This window comes from Bos grunniens, chromosome 12 (genome assembly GCF_055505025.1).
Source record: "Bos grunniens cultivar Pamir isolate PY7600 chromosome 12, Bosgru_T2T1.0, whole genome shotgun sequence".
In the NCBI taxonomy this organism is placed as follows: Eukaryota; Metazoa; Chordata; class Mammalia; order Artiodactyla; family Bovidae; genus Bos; species Bos grunniens.
This window is the reverse complement of record NC_141176.1, coordinates 30205513-30218949: the sequence shown is the minus strand read 5'-3', so window position 1 is coordinate 30218949 and position 13437 is coordinate 30205513. Positions and strand designations below refer to the sequence as shown.

The 13437-nt window shown below is 37.3% G+C and overlaps 1 protein-coding gene across 3 annotated transcripts in view; it reads left to right on the top strand.

Annotated features, from left to right (window-relative positions):
* Positions 1–13437, top strand: part of TEX26 (testis expressed 26) — a 33080-nt gene that overhangs the window by 4880 nt on the left and 14763 nt on the right. The window contains exons 2-4 of one of the 3 annotated variants that reach the window (XM_086329527.1): positions 5813–5897; positions 10202–10336; positions 11264–11429. In XM_086329527.1, the coding sequence (XP_086185653.1) occupies positions 5813–5897; positions 10202–10336; positions 11264–11429 (386 nt within the window). The remainder of the gene's footprint in view (positions 1–5812; positions 5898–10201; positions 10337–11263; positions 11430–13437) is intronic. The other 2 variants (XM_086329525.1, XM_086329526.1) reach the window with 2 other exon arrangements.

The following is a 13437-nucleotide window of genomic DNA, read 5'->3' as shown; positions in this document are numbered from 1 at the left end:
CAGATAGAAGAGATACATGAAGGTTACTTTGTGTAGGATGAGCCTGTTTTTGTAAAACAAAATAGGACTAAAGCCCAATACATTGGGATTTCCCTCGCAGTCCAGTGGTTAAGACTCCACACTTCCAAGGCAGGAGGCATGGGTTTGATTCCTGGCCAGGGAACTAGATTCCACATGCCATGTCATATAGCCAAAAAATTAAAAATAAATAAAGAATAGGGGAAATTTAAAAAATATTTTACAAACCAGTTTGTTACCGAATTGATGTACATATATATCAATCTGTATATGATTATGTCTGCTGGTCTGAAAGTCTGGAAAGAAACAGGCACAACTGTTAACCTGGGAGGAGGGATGGGTGGAGGGTGAGGACAGCATGAGCAGGAAGGAGTATGGAGAAGGGCTCCAGGAGAGAACCTGACTTGCAAACTATGACCCCCTTTGTGTAAAATCAGTTCATGCCTTTACAGATGTATCCAATATGATGCATGAAAAGTCAGGCATTAAAACAGTGATAGTGAGTGCATTAAGATGATAGAATTTCAGGTGAACTCCCTTTATATTTTTATGTATTGCTCAAATTCTTTTTTTTTTTTTTATTTTTAAAAGAAAATCCATCCTGAACCCTCCTCCCTCCTCCCTCCCCATACCATCCCTCTGGGTCGTCCCAGTGCACCAGTCCCAAGCATCCAGCATCGTGCATTGAACCTGGACTGGCATCTCGTTTCATACATGACATTTCACATGTTTCAATGCCATTCTCCCAAATCTTCCCACCCTCTCCCTCTCCCACAGAGTCCATAAGCCTGTTCTATACATCAGTGTCTCTTTTGCTGTCTCGTATACAGGGTTATCGTTACCATCTTTCTAAATTCCATATATATGCGTTAGTATACTGTATTGGTGTTTGTCCTTCTGGCTTACTTCACTCTGTATAATAGGCTCCAGTTTCATCCACCTCATTAGAACTGATTCAAATGTATTCTTTTTAATGGCTGAGTAATACTCCATTGTGTATATGTACCACAGCTTTCTTATCCATTCATCTGCTGATGGACATCTAGGTTGCTTCTATGTCCTGGCTATTATAAACAGTGCTGCGATGAACATTGGGGTACACGTGTCTCTTTCCCTTCTGGTTTCCTCAGTGTGTATGCCCAGCAGTGGGATTGCTGGATCATAAGGCAGTTCTATTTCCAGTTTTTTAAGGAATCTCCACACTGTTCTCCATAGTGGCCGTACTAGTTTGCATTCCCACCAACAGTGTAAGAGGGTTCCCTTTTCTCCACACCCTCTCCAGCATTTATTATTTGTAGACTTTTGGATCGCAGCCATTCTGACTGGTGTGAAATGGTATCTCATAGTGGTTTTGATTTGCATTTCTCTGATAATGAGTGATGTTGAGCATCTTTTCATGTGTTTGTTAGCCATCTGTATGTCTTCTTTGAAGAAATGTCTATTTAGATCTTTGGCCCATTTTTTGATTGGGTCATTTATTTTTCTGGAGTTGAGCTGGAGGAGTTGCTTGTATATTTTTGAGATTAGTTGTTTGTCGGTTGCTTCATTTGCTATTATTTTCTCCCATTCTGAAGGCTGTCTTTTCACCTTGCTAATAGTCTCCTTTGATGTGCAGAAGCTTTTAAGTTTAATTAGGTCCCATTTGTTTATTTTTGCTTTTATTTCCAATATTCTGGGAGGTGGGTCATAGAGGATCCTGCTGTGATGTATGTCAGAGAGTGTTTTGCCTATGTTCTCCTCTAGGAGTTTTATAGTTTCTGGTCTTATGTTGAGATCTTTAATCCATTTTGAGTTTATTTTTGTATATGGTGTTAGAAAGTGTTCTAGTTTCATTCTTTTACAAGTGGTTGACCAGATTTCCCAGCACCACTTGTTAAAGAGATTGTCTTTAATCCATTGTATATTCTTGCCTCCTTTGTCAAAGATAAGGTGTCCATATGTGCGTGGATTTATCTCTGGGCTTTCTATTTTATTCCATTGATCTATATTTCTGTCTTTGTGCCAGTACCATACTGTCTTGATAACTGTGGCTTTGTAGTAGAGCCTGAAGTCAGGTAGGTTGATTCCTCCAGTTCCATTTTTCTTTCTCAAGATCGCTTTGGCTATTCGAGGTTTTTTGTATTTCCATACAAATTGTGATTATTTGTTCTAGCTCTGTGAAGAATACTGTTGGTAGCTTGATAGGGATTGCATTGAATCTATAAATTGCTTTGGGTAGTATACTCATTTTCACTATATTGATTCTTCCAATCCATGAACATGGTATATTTCTCCATCTATTAGTGTCCTCTTTGATTTCTTTCACCAGTGTTTTATAGTTTTCTATATATAGGTCTTTAGTTTCTTTAGGTAGATATATTCCTAAGTATTTTATTCTTTTCGTTGCAATGGTGAATGGAATTGTTTCCTTAATTTCTCTTTCTGTTTTCTCATTATTAGTGTATAGGAATGCAAGGGATTTCTGTGTGTTGATTTTATATCCTGCAACTTTACTATAATCATTGATTAATTCTAGTAATTTTCTGGTGGAGTCTTTAGGGTTTTCTATGTAGAGGATCATGTCATCTGCAAATAGTGAGAGTTTTACTTCTTCTTTTCCAATTTGGATTCCTTTTATTTCTTTTTCTGCTCTGATTGCTGTGGCCAAAACTTCCAAAACTATGTTGAATAGTAATGGTGAAAGTGGGCACCCTTGTCTTGTTCCTGACTTTAGAGGAAATGCTTTCAATTTTTCACCATTGAGGATAATGTTTGCTGTGGGTTTGTCATATATAGTTTTTATTATGTTGAGGTATGTTCCTTCTATTCCTGCTTTCTGGAGAGTTTTTATCATAAATGGGTGTTGAATTTTGTCAAAGGCTTTCTCTGCATCTATTGAGATAATCATATGGTTTTTGTTTTTCAATTTGTTAATGTGGTGTATTACATTGATTGATTTGCAGATATTGAAGAATCCTTGCATCCCTGGGATAAAGCCCACTTGGTCATGGTGTATGATCTTTTTAATATGTTGTTGGATTCTGATTGCTAGAATTTTGTTTAGGATTTTTGCATCTATCTTCATCAGTGATATTGGCCTGTAGTTTTCTTTTTTTGTGGGATCTTTGTCAGGTTTTGGTATTAGGGTGATGGTGGCCTCATAGAATGAGTTTGGAAGTTTACCTTCCTCTGCAATTTTCTGGAAGAGTTTGAGCAGGATAGGTGTTAGCTCTTCTCTAAATTTTTGGTAGAATTCAGCTGTGAAGCCGTCTGGACCTGGGCTTTTGTTTGCTGGAAGATTTTTGATTACAGTTTCAATTTCCGTGCTTGTGATGGGTCTGTTAAGGTTTTCTATTTCTTCCTGGTCGAGTTTTGGAAAGTTGTACTTTTCTAAGAATTTGTCCATTTCTTCCTCATTGTCCATTTTATTGGCATATAATTGTTGATAATAGTCTCTTATGATCCTTTGTATTTCTGTGTTGTCTGTTGTGATCTCTCGTTTCTAATTTTATTGATTTGATTTTTCTCCCTTTGTTTCTTGATGAGTCTGGCTAATGGTTTATCAATTTTATTTATCCTTTCAAAGAACCAGCTTTTGGCTTTGTTGATTTTTGCTATGGTCTCTTTTGTTTCTTTTGCATTTATTTCTGCTCTAATTTTTAAGATTTCTTTCCTTCTACTAACCCTGGGGTTCTTCATTTCTTCCTTTTCTAGTTGCTTTAGGTGTAGAGTTAGGTTATTTATTTGACTTTTTTCTTGTTTCTTGAGGTGTGCCTGTATTGCTATGAACTTTCCCCTTAGGACTGCTTTTACTGTGTCCCACAGGTTTTGGGTTGTTGTATTTTCATTTTCATTCGTTTCTATGCAAATTTTGATTTCTTTTTTGATTTTTTCTGTGATTTGTTGGTTATTCAGCAGGGTGTTGTTCGTCCTCCATATGTTGGAATTTTTAATAGTTTTTCTCCTGTAATTGAGATCTAATCTTACTGCGTTGTGGTCAGAAAAGATGCTTGGAATGATTTCTATTTTTTTGAATTTACCAAGGCTAGCTTTATGGCCCAGGATGTGATCTATCCTGGAGAAGGTTCCATGTGCGCTTGAGAAAAAGGTGAAATTCATTGTTTTGGGATGAAATGTCCTATAGATATCAATTAGGTCTAACTGGTCTATTGTATCATTTAAAGTTTGTGTTTCCTTGTTAATTTTCTGTTTAGTTGATCTATCCTTAGGTGTGAGTGGGGTATTAAAGTCTCCCACTGTTATTGTGTTATTGTTAATTTCTCCTTTCATACTTGTTAGCATTTGTCTTACATACTGCGGTGCTCCCATGTTGGGTGCATATATATTTATAATTGTTATATCTTCTTCTTGGATTGATCCTTTGATCATTATGTAGTGACCTTCTTTGTCTCTTTTCACAGCCTTTGTTTTAAAGTCTATTTTATCTGATATGAGTATTGCTACTCCTGCTTTCTTTTGGTCCTTATTTGCATGGAAAATCTTTTTCCAGCCCTTCACTTTCAGTCTGTATGTGTCCCCTGTTTTGAGGTGGGTCTCCTGTAGACAACATATGTAGGGGTCTTGTTTTTGTATCCATTCAGCCAGTCTTTGTCTTTTGGTTGGGGCATTCAACCCATTTACGTTTAAGGTAATTACTGATAAGTATGATCCCGTTGCCATTTACTTTATTGTTTGGGGTTCGAATTTATACACCATTTTTGTGTTTCCTGTCTAGAGAATATCCTTTAGTATTTGTTGGAGAGCTGGTTTGGTGGTGCAAAATTCTCTCAGCTTTTGCTTGTCTGAGAAGCTTTTGATTTCTCCTTCATACTTGAATGAAATCCTTGCTGGGTACAATAATCTGGGCTGTAGGTTATTTTCTTTCATCATTTTAAGTATGTCTTGCCATTCCCTCCTGGCTTGAAGAGTTTCTATTGAAAGATCAGCTGTTATCCTTATGAGAATTCCCTTGTGTGTTATTTGTTGTTTTTCCCTTGCTGCTTTTAGTATTTGTTCTTTGTGTTTGATCTTTGTTAATTTGATTAGTATGTGTCTTGGGGTGTTTCGCCTTGGGTTTATCCTGTTTGGGATTCTCTGGGTTTCTTGGACTTGGGTGATTATTTCCTTCCCCAGTTTAGGGAAGTTTTCAACTATTATCTCCTCAAGTATTTTCTCATGGTCTTTCTTTTTGTCTTCTTCTTCTGGAACCCCTATGATTCAAATGTTGTAGCGTTTAATATTGTCCTGGAGGTCTCTGAGATTGTCCTCATTTCTTTTAATTCGTTTTTCTTTTATTCTCTCTGATTCATTTATTTCTACCATTCTATCTTCTAATTCACTTGCTCAAATTCTTGAAAACAGCCAATGTGAATTCTCAAGGAAAACAATAGACTTATTCGAGTAACTTAAAGGAGGGCTTCCCTGGTGGCTCGGTGGTAAAGTATCTGCCTGCCAATGTGGGTGACATGGGTTGGATCCCTGGGTCGGGAAGATCCCCTGGAGATGGAAATGGCAAACTACTCCAATATTCTTGCCCAGGAAATCCTATGGACAGAGGAGTCTGGCGGGCTACAGTCCATGGGGTCTCAAAGGATCAGACACGGCTGAACACAGTTTTATTTAGGGGGGAAACTCAGATGATTAAATTGAGCTTCCCTTCTTCCCTGGTGGAGCTCACAAGTTGGCCTTCATTCCTTTAGACTCTACATTACCACTCAAAATGTTTGTCTCTTGCAAAATTGCTTTAAGTATTGAAATAACATTTGATCAAACTATGCTGTCTGCCACATTTAAAACCAGTTTATTGTGCTCTTAGCAGGTGATACCAGTTGGGATTCTTATGCCACCACGATGAGGACTGCATTCACACCTAAGACAGGAACAGCACCTGCTTTGTTTCGGTACCTCCCTGTTCGTGCCACATTGATGTACACACTTGAACTTGTTCACCTGTCTTTTATTATTCAGAGTCCAAAACTGATAAAGAGTAGTCAGAGAAGGCTTATAGAAAATGCATTCAGATAAGACCTGATGCACACACAGGTCTCCTCCAAGCGTCAGAGAGGGTTTTCACCTTAAAACAGTATCCCAAGCCCCTATAGGGAGATTTAGAAATTTAATACACGGATCCTTCATAAAGCCACTGTGTGTCATGCTTTACAACAGAGTCAGTATATAGTTAATATAATTGTGCTACCCAAACATGGAGCATGAATTGAGTCCGTTACCTGGTTTATAGGAGGTAGGCAATAACAACTGAATGATTGGACAAGTGAGGAATTGTTAGCACTTCCAGCCAACTGTAGTCTCAGAAGGTCGAACAAGGTCAAGGTCCGCTTACCTTTACCTTCACCCCTCCAACTATTGGTTCCTAAAGCAATATTGCCTTGCAGCTTCTCCGCAGCTCCACCTGAACCGAGGGTGGTGGGAATTTCTCTCCATCAGCTGCCCCTCTAAGCTCGCTGGTGGGTGAGCAAGGGTGGGGCTGCCATCTTTCATTGCATCAGTGATTAATGGGAAATCAGCATGGAGGACCCTCCCTTGCCCGTATTTACTCTGTAGATTGCTTCCAATGTAGAGGATCTTTTCACCTTAGAAGTGCACGTTGTTGAGAAGTCCAATGGAATACTGGCCAGACTGCAGCAGTGCAGTCAGGCAGAAATGGGTTCTGAGCTGAACCTCAGCACCCTGTTCTAATTAGTCCTTATTTTCTCTGCTACCTTAGACAAGTAACAAGCCCAGTTTTACTTCGGCTAAAAGTTTTAAGGTTGGCAAAGTGGGAATGATGACTCCTGACTAACGTGTTTGTTCTGAGGACAAGCTGAACACACTAGTCTCCTGGCTAGCATGAAGAAGTTACCCCCCAGATTTCTGTTCATTTTCCCCCAGCCTAATATTTATGACAGACTTCCATAAAGCACAGGGCTGCAAGGCTCTTGATTTCTGAGTTGCTTGCTATCCCACTGAGTCACATTATGTCCCCTACGGGGAGATTTACCATCTGACAGTAACGGTTATCTGAAGAGGAAACATTTGGGATGAAAGCCAGAACCAAATGGGTACTTATGGAGTCTAGATTAGTGGTCTTCAAATTCATGTCTTTTTAAAGTTCACAGGAAAGTTCTCATCATAAATTAAAATAGCTGTAAAACATAAAACTTCCAACCCATCCTGAATATTGACATTTTAAAACAAGACCATTAAATCGTTTCTTTACATATAACCAGTGAGTAATCTAACCATCTTAGCAAATTGATACTCTCTGACCCTTTAAAAAATATATACAAACAAGCTCTTCTTTAATAGATTATTTATTTCGTTCTCTTTCCTTCTTGAACTCTTACTCCCAGTCCACTTCCTCCATAGAATTTTACCCTGCTCTAATATATTTTGTGTTTGAAGGCAATTTATTGATCACTCCATTATGCCTCTTTGCAACTGTTTCAGTATATTAATTGAAATTAATTTTTAAACATGTTATATGACTCCGAGTATTGAGTTATCACATTATTTTTAGTACAGAATTGCTGAAAGCAATCAACACATTACAAATTGTTGATAATTACTAAACACAAAAAGTAAATTTTTTGGAATTGCATCTTAATGAGATAAATGGGGATGTTTTGTTTTCAATTACTTTATGTCTCCATATTTGAGTGTTATTATTTTTGGAATAAGACCACACTCAGCATCAATTTTTCCTGCTTACTTTTTTTATTTATAAATGCTCATATTGAGAAGACTTGTTCTCATAATTAAGTAGATGTGAATGAAAGGAGTTTTAGTGAAGCATTGCCATTCAATACTCTGAACTCTTAATGGGTTTTATGGCAAAATCACAGGTGATTTTTAATGATTGATTGGCTGACAGCTTGGTTGGGTACTCCTTCACTTTTATTGAAAGCAAATAATTAGATGATTTGTCATCCAGTTATTGAGTTATTCCCTATCTCATTTTCTGAGACATGAAAAGGCATGTCTTAACAAATGATTATTAAATTACGTCTGTTACTCCTTCACTTGGAAGAAACTTATTTCATATTATATACTCAAAAAGGACTTGGAAAATAGGAACATTAATTTCAGTAAATGTTTTCCAATATGATATATTTTTTTTATCATTACATACTTTAAATCTATTTTTATCCAAAACTTTGAGCTGAAGATTTAACTCATGTAATTTACACCAGGCTTACCTAGCCGGTAAAATCAGTCATTGTCCAACCAGCAAGTGAAATTAGGTTACTTCCTGTCAAATAAAACCTGGCTACACTTATAGTTCAAATAAATGTTAAAATATGTTTTGAGAAATATTATGAAAACTACTGATAAATTATGGAATGCATATTTTAGTGAAGATTATTAAAAGTAGACAGGGGAAGTGTAAAGTGATTTAAGTCTAATATGATTAATTATATCCAAGAAATAAAAATAATACAGTGAAATGTATAGCTATATATGTAAGCTATCTTTGAAGCGAGGAGTATGAAAAAAAAAATGAGGTTTCTTAGTTAAATATGTTCTCATGTGTGCAGAACTCTGGTGCTTGACTTTGGCAAATAATTAAATAATACCATGCATAAAAATCAGAAACAATTTAATTGATTTCTTTAGATACCAAACAAATATTTACTATGCATTTAATGAAAGAAAAAGTTATATAGGTTAGCATATAGTTATACTTGTAAAGGAGAAGGCAATGGCACCCCACTCCAGTACTCTTGCCTGGAAAATCCCATGGATGGAGGCCCTGGTGGGCTGTAGTCCATGGGGTTGCTAAGAGTCAGACACAACTGAGCGACTTCACTTTCACTTTTCACTTTCATGCATTGGAGAAGGAAATGGCAACCCACTCCAGTGTTCTCGCCTGGAGAATCCCAGGGACAGGGGAGCCTGGTGGGCTGCCGTCTATGGGGTTGCACAGAGTCAGACATGACTGAAGCGACTTAGCAGCAGCAGCAGCATACATGTAAAATTAATAGTATGACAAGCTAGCATATACTTTCATGTATTAAATATTTTACATAATAAAATAAAATGAGTATTGGCTATATTGAAGTAAATGTTTTATAATACATATGGGTTAAAAAAGTAGATTTAAGCATCTTATTGAATGACGAATAAAAAAAATCTGAAAAAAGATCACAAGATTTTCATGTACCAGTTTTATACAGTAAATCTTTAAAAATGTGATAGTCTCAGAAAGATTCCAGTTACACTGAAAAGAATCAGCATTGACATCCTGTACTGTTTCATCTTCACAGAGATGCTCTTCTTTCCTGCTATCGACATATCCTAGGGACTTTTTTAAAAGCTGGAAAAATGCTTACATTTAAAGATGTGAGTGAAAGAGCCATTTTCAGCAATCTATATTCTCTGCTCTCTTAGAAGCTCTCCTTAGAGAGGGATGAACATTTGATAGTTGTTAGGAAAGGGAAAACTAGCTGTTACTCTCAGCCACACCATCTACAGCATACCTACATACAGGACATCCCCACACAGGCCAGAATACTCTGGTTACAGTCCCACCCTTTACTCTTGACCTAGAACAGCAAGTCCTGGGTAAGTGTATGGAATTTGGGTTACAAGAGGGTTCCCTGAAAGCACTATAATGAAGTTTCCCTTTGCCAGGCACCCTTCTCATGGTTGGCAGCTTACACCCCGAAGTATAGTGATGAAGAAGAATGCAGGGAGCAAGAGATGGGAGATGCGGGAAAGACCCACATAGATATGCAGATTTGTACTTGGGGAGACACATTAGGAAAGAGTATGCTGAGAAATGCAGATGTGCAAATCGATTCCTTTAAAGTAATCTGTGCTGTGTTCCCTTTGCAAAAATCTTCATGTACCTTTAATGACTTCGCTTTGATTTAGGACCACAGTCATGCTTGCATCTGCTCATCTGAATGACAAGTGAAACAGTCCAGCATCCAGATGGATCCCACTTTCCAGATGTTTGGTTTCTTGCAAACATAACCTGAATCTAACCCATTCCTCTTTTTTTTTTCTTAAGTCAACATGAAATATTTTAGACATAGAAAAAGGAATATACAATAAATTCCCAATTATCATCCAGCTATAATAACCAACAACACATGGACATTTTTAATGTATATCCTCCACTTAGCCTTCCCACTCAATAATACTGAAGCAAAATCCAGGCATTATATCATGCTAATTCTAAATATTTGGGCTTCCCTGATAGCTCAGATGGTGAAGAGTCTGCCTGCAATGCAGGAGACCCAGGTTTGATCCCTGGGTCAGGAAGATACCCTGGAGAAGGGAATAAGAACACACTCCAGTATTCTTGTCTAGAGAATCCCAAAGACAGAGGAGCCTGGTGAGCTACAGTCCATGGGCTTGCAGATAGTTGGACACAACTGAGTGACGAACACACACACAATTCTAAATATGTTTTTATGTCTCTCTGAAAGATAAAGACTCTTTAAAAATATGTAACAATACCATTATGTCACCTAAAACAATTCCTTAATCTCAAATAGCCAATCAGCAATAAAATTTCCCCCAATTGTCTCATAATTAAAAAAAAAAAAAGTTGGCTAGAAATTGAATCCAGACAAGGTCTATGCATTGTATTATCTTTATTCACTTAATCTACAGGTTTCTCTACTTTTCTTTCTTTTCTTTTTTTTTTTTTTTTGAGAATTTCTTTGTCAAAGAAGCAAGTTATTCTTCTGGATTTTTTATGACTCCACCCTCATCATGTCATTTAAAAACATCCTCTTTTTCATATATTTCCTGTAATCTGATATTCCAAAGACTTCATCTGATTCAGGTTGGGTATTTTAATAAAAATATTTAATAGGTTTTTTTTGTGTGTATATTCACAGTGGCAACTGCTGATCATTTCATTATTTCAGTAGGGACTTGAAAACCATTGGTATCCTAATTCTTATATTTCTTCCTTTTATTAACTGGAATACTTTTCATAGAAACTTTTCTTTACCAAGTATCTGGTTACACTGAACTACTTGTTTATACAGAAGAGTACTCAGTTCTTTAAAAAAAATTAATTTAAAACTTTAATGAATTTCAGATTATTCTTTTAAATTTCATATTAGGACTCCCATACTTTTGTTAAGGGCCATCCTAAGATACAGGATTGCTTTGTTCAGGGAAACCTAGATATTGAATTATTTCTGGCATCAAGCCTTAAGCTAGCCAATCTTTGAAAAATTATTTGACACGTGTACTGTTGTGAAATTGTTATGTAAATCTTAGTTTGGTTTCTACTCTTTTCTTATAGTCAGAAAAGTACCAGAAGGCTAGGATATACATATTCACTTGGTGATCCTATTCCTAATCAAACACAGTACAATGATGAGTATGTCTGGAAACCATATTCTAAAGAGGATTCGATCAATGTTGGGACTTCAAGAGGAATCAAGAACCACAGATCTTACCCTAGTCAGGTAAGATACTATCTACATATCTTTTGACTTTAATATTATATCCATAATCCATAAGAATGAGAGTTTGGATATATCCCAAAGATCCTTCATCATCTACAGCTATGGTCCTTCTTAGACTATTTTTTGCTCACTTTCTCACAATTATTTCTATCTACTTCTCCCTTATCCCCCTAAATAAGAAATATTTTTTAATTAAAGTGGAATTCATGTAGCATGAAATTAACCATTTTCATGTAAACAAATCACTGGCAATTGCTATTCATAATGTTATACAAACACCATCTCTATCACATTTCAAAATATTTTCATAATCCCAAGAGGAAACCCTGTACCCATTAAGAAATTACTTCCTATTTCTCTCTCCCCTTGTCTCTGGCAACTATCAATCTGCTTTCTGTCTCTATGGCTGATATTCTAGATATTTTATATGTGGACTCGTACCATATATGACCTTTGTGTCTGGCTTCACACTTAGCATTGTTTAAAAACATCATTTTCAAAGTTCACTCACATTGTCGCATCTATCAGCACTTCATTCCTTTTTGTGGTTGAATAATATTCTATTGTATGTATATACCACAATTTGTTTATCCATTTATCTATTGATTGACATTTGGGTTGTTGCCACCTTTTGGCTGCAGACTCCGCCTGCACTGCAGGAGACCTCGGTTCGATTCTTGAATCAGGAAGATATGCTGGAGAAGGGATAGGCTACCCACTCCAGTATTCTTGGTCTTCCCTGATGGCTCAGCTGCTAAACAATCTGCCTGGAATGTGGGAGACCTGGGTTCGATCCCGAGGTTGGGAATATCCCCTGGAGAAGGGAACAGCTACCCACTCCAGTATTCTGGCTTGGAGAATTCCATGGACTACATAGTCCATGGGGTCACAAAGAGTTGGACATGACTGAGTGACTTTGACCTTTTGGCTATTATGAACAAAATTGCTATGAACAGGTATGTACAAGTATTTGTATTTGGTATATGCATTCTCAAACCATCACAATTTATACTATTTTGATTATCCAGAATGCTCTTCTCTTGTCCACCAAGGTAACTCATAGGCTTAGTTTAAAAAGAGCCAGCTAGAATTCCTTCTCCACTAAATGAAAGTAGCTGACCTTCTCTCTGTTTTCTAGGTACTGTGTACCCTTCTCGCATCATAAAAGGCAAAGCTCAATTGTAGCAAAGGATTTCATTTATTGGGTTTCCACATGGCATGGTGCCACCTGGGATGGAGCCACCTGGACATGTTCAATGGGTAATAAGGTAGTAGAATTTGATGGTCAGGTCAGTAGAATTTAAGGTCAGGATTTGATGACTGAAATGATGTAAAAGACAAGGTGGGCAGTGAAAGAAGGATGCTGTTTCTGTTTTTACTTGGATGGCTGGGTCTATGCTGATGCTATTTACTGAACTGGAACTTTCAGGAGGACCAGGTTTGGTGGGGAAGGTTTTAGGGGAAATGTGAGCTCAGTTGAAGGCATGTTGGGTGAGGATATGTCCAATAGGCAGTTGAATGCACAAATCTATGACTCGAATGGAAAAGGTGAGCTTTAGATGTAGACTTTGGAGTCATTAGAACACACACACATGCCCCATTTAATTTGGTTCCTCATGGCACCCACATATAATCTATTTGCCTCTTGAGTATTTTCCTTAAGATTTATAATTAATGCCAAATAGTTACAATATTACACTGTATATGTATACATATGACATACACATACATACTGGACAGCATTTATTTTCCCTTTAAGTGTTATTGAAGGCTCTCAACAAATGGCAGCCAGGGTGGCAGGGTGTCCTGTGCTGTCTCAACCAATAAGAGCCAGAGTGGGAGGGTCCTGTGCTGTCTAAGCCAATGAGTGTTCCTTTGCCAGCCTGTAGACTCTCCCATCACCTAAGTTGAGAGTCTATTGCATTATTTACTCTTCTGAGGCCTCTCTGCATTTTTGGCCCATTGTTTTGCTTCACATCCCACATTCTATGCATCCAGAAACCTTATA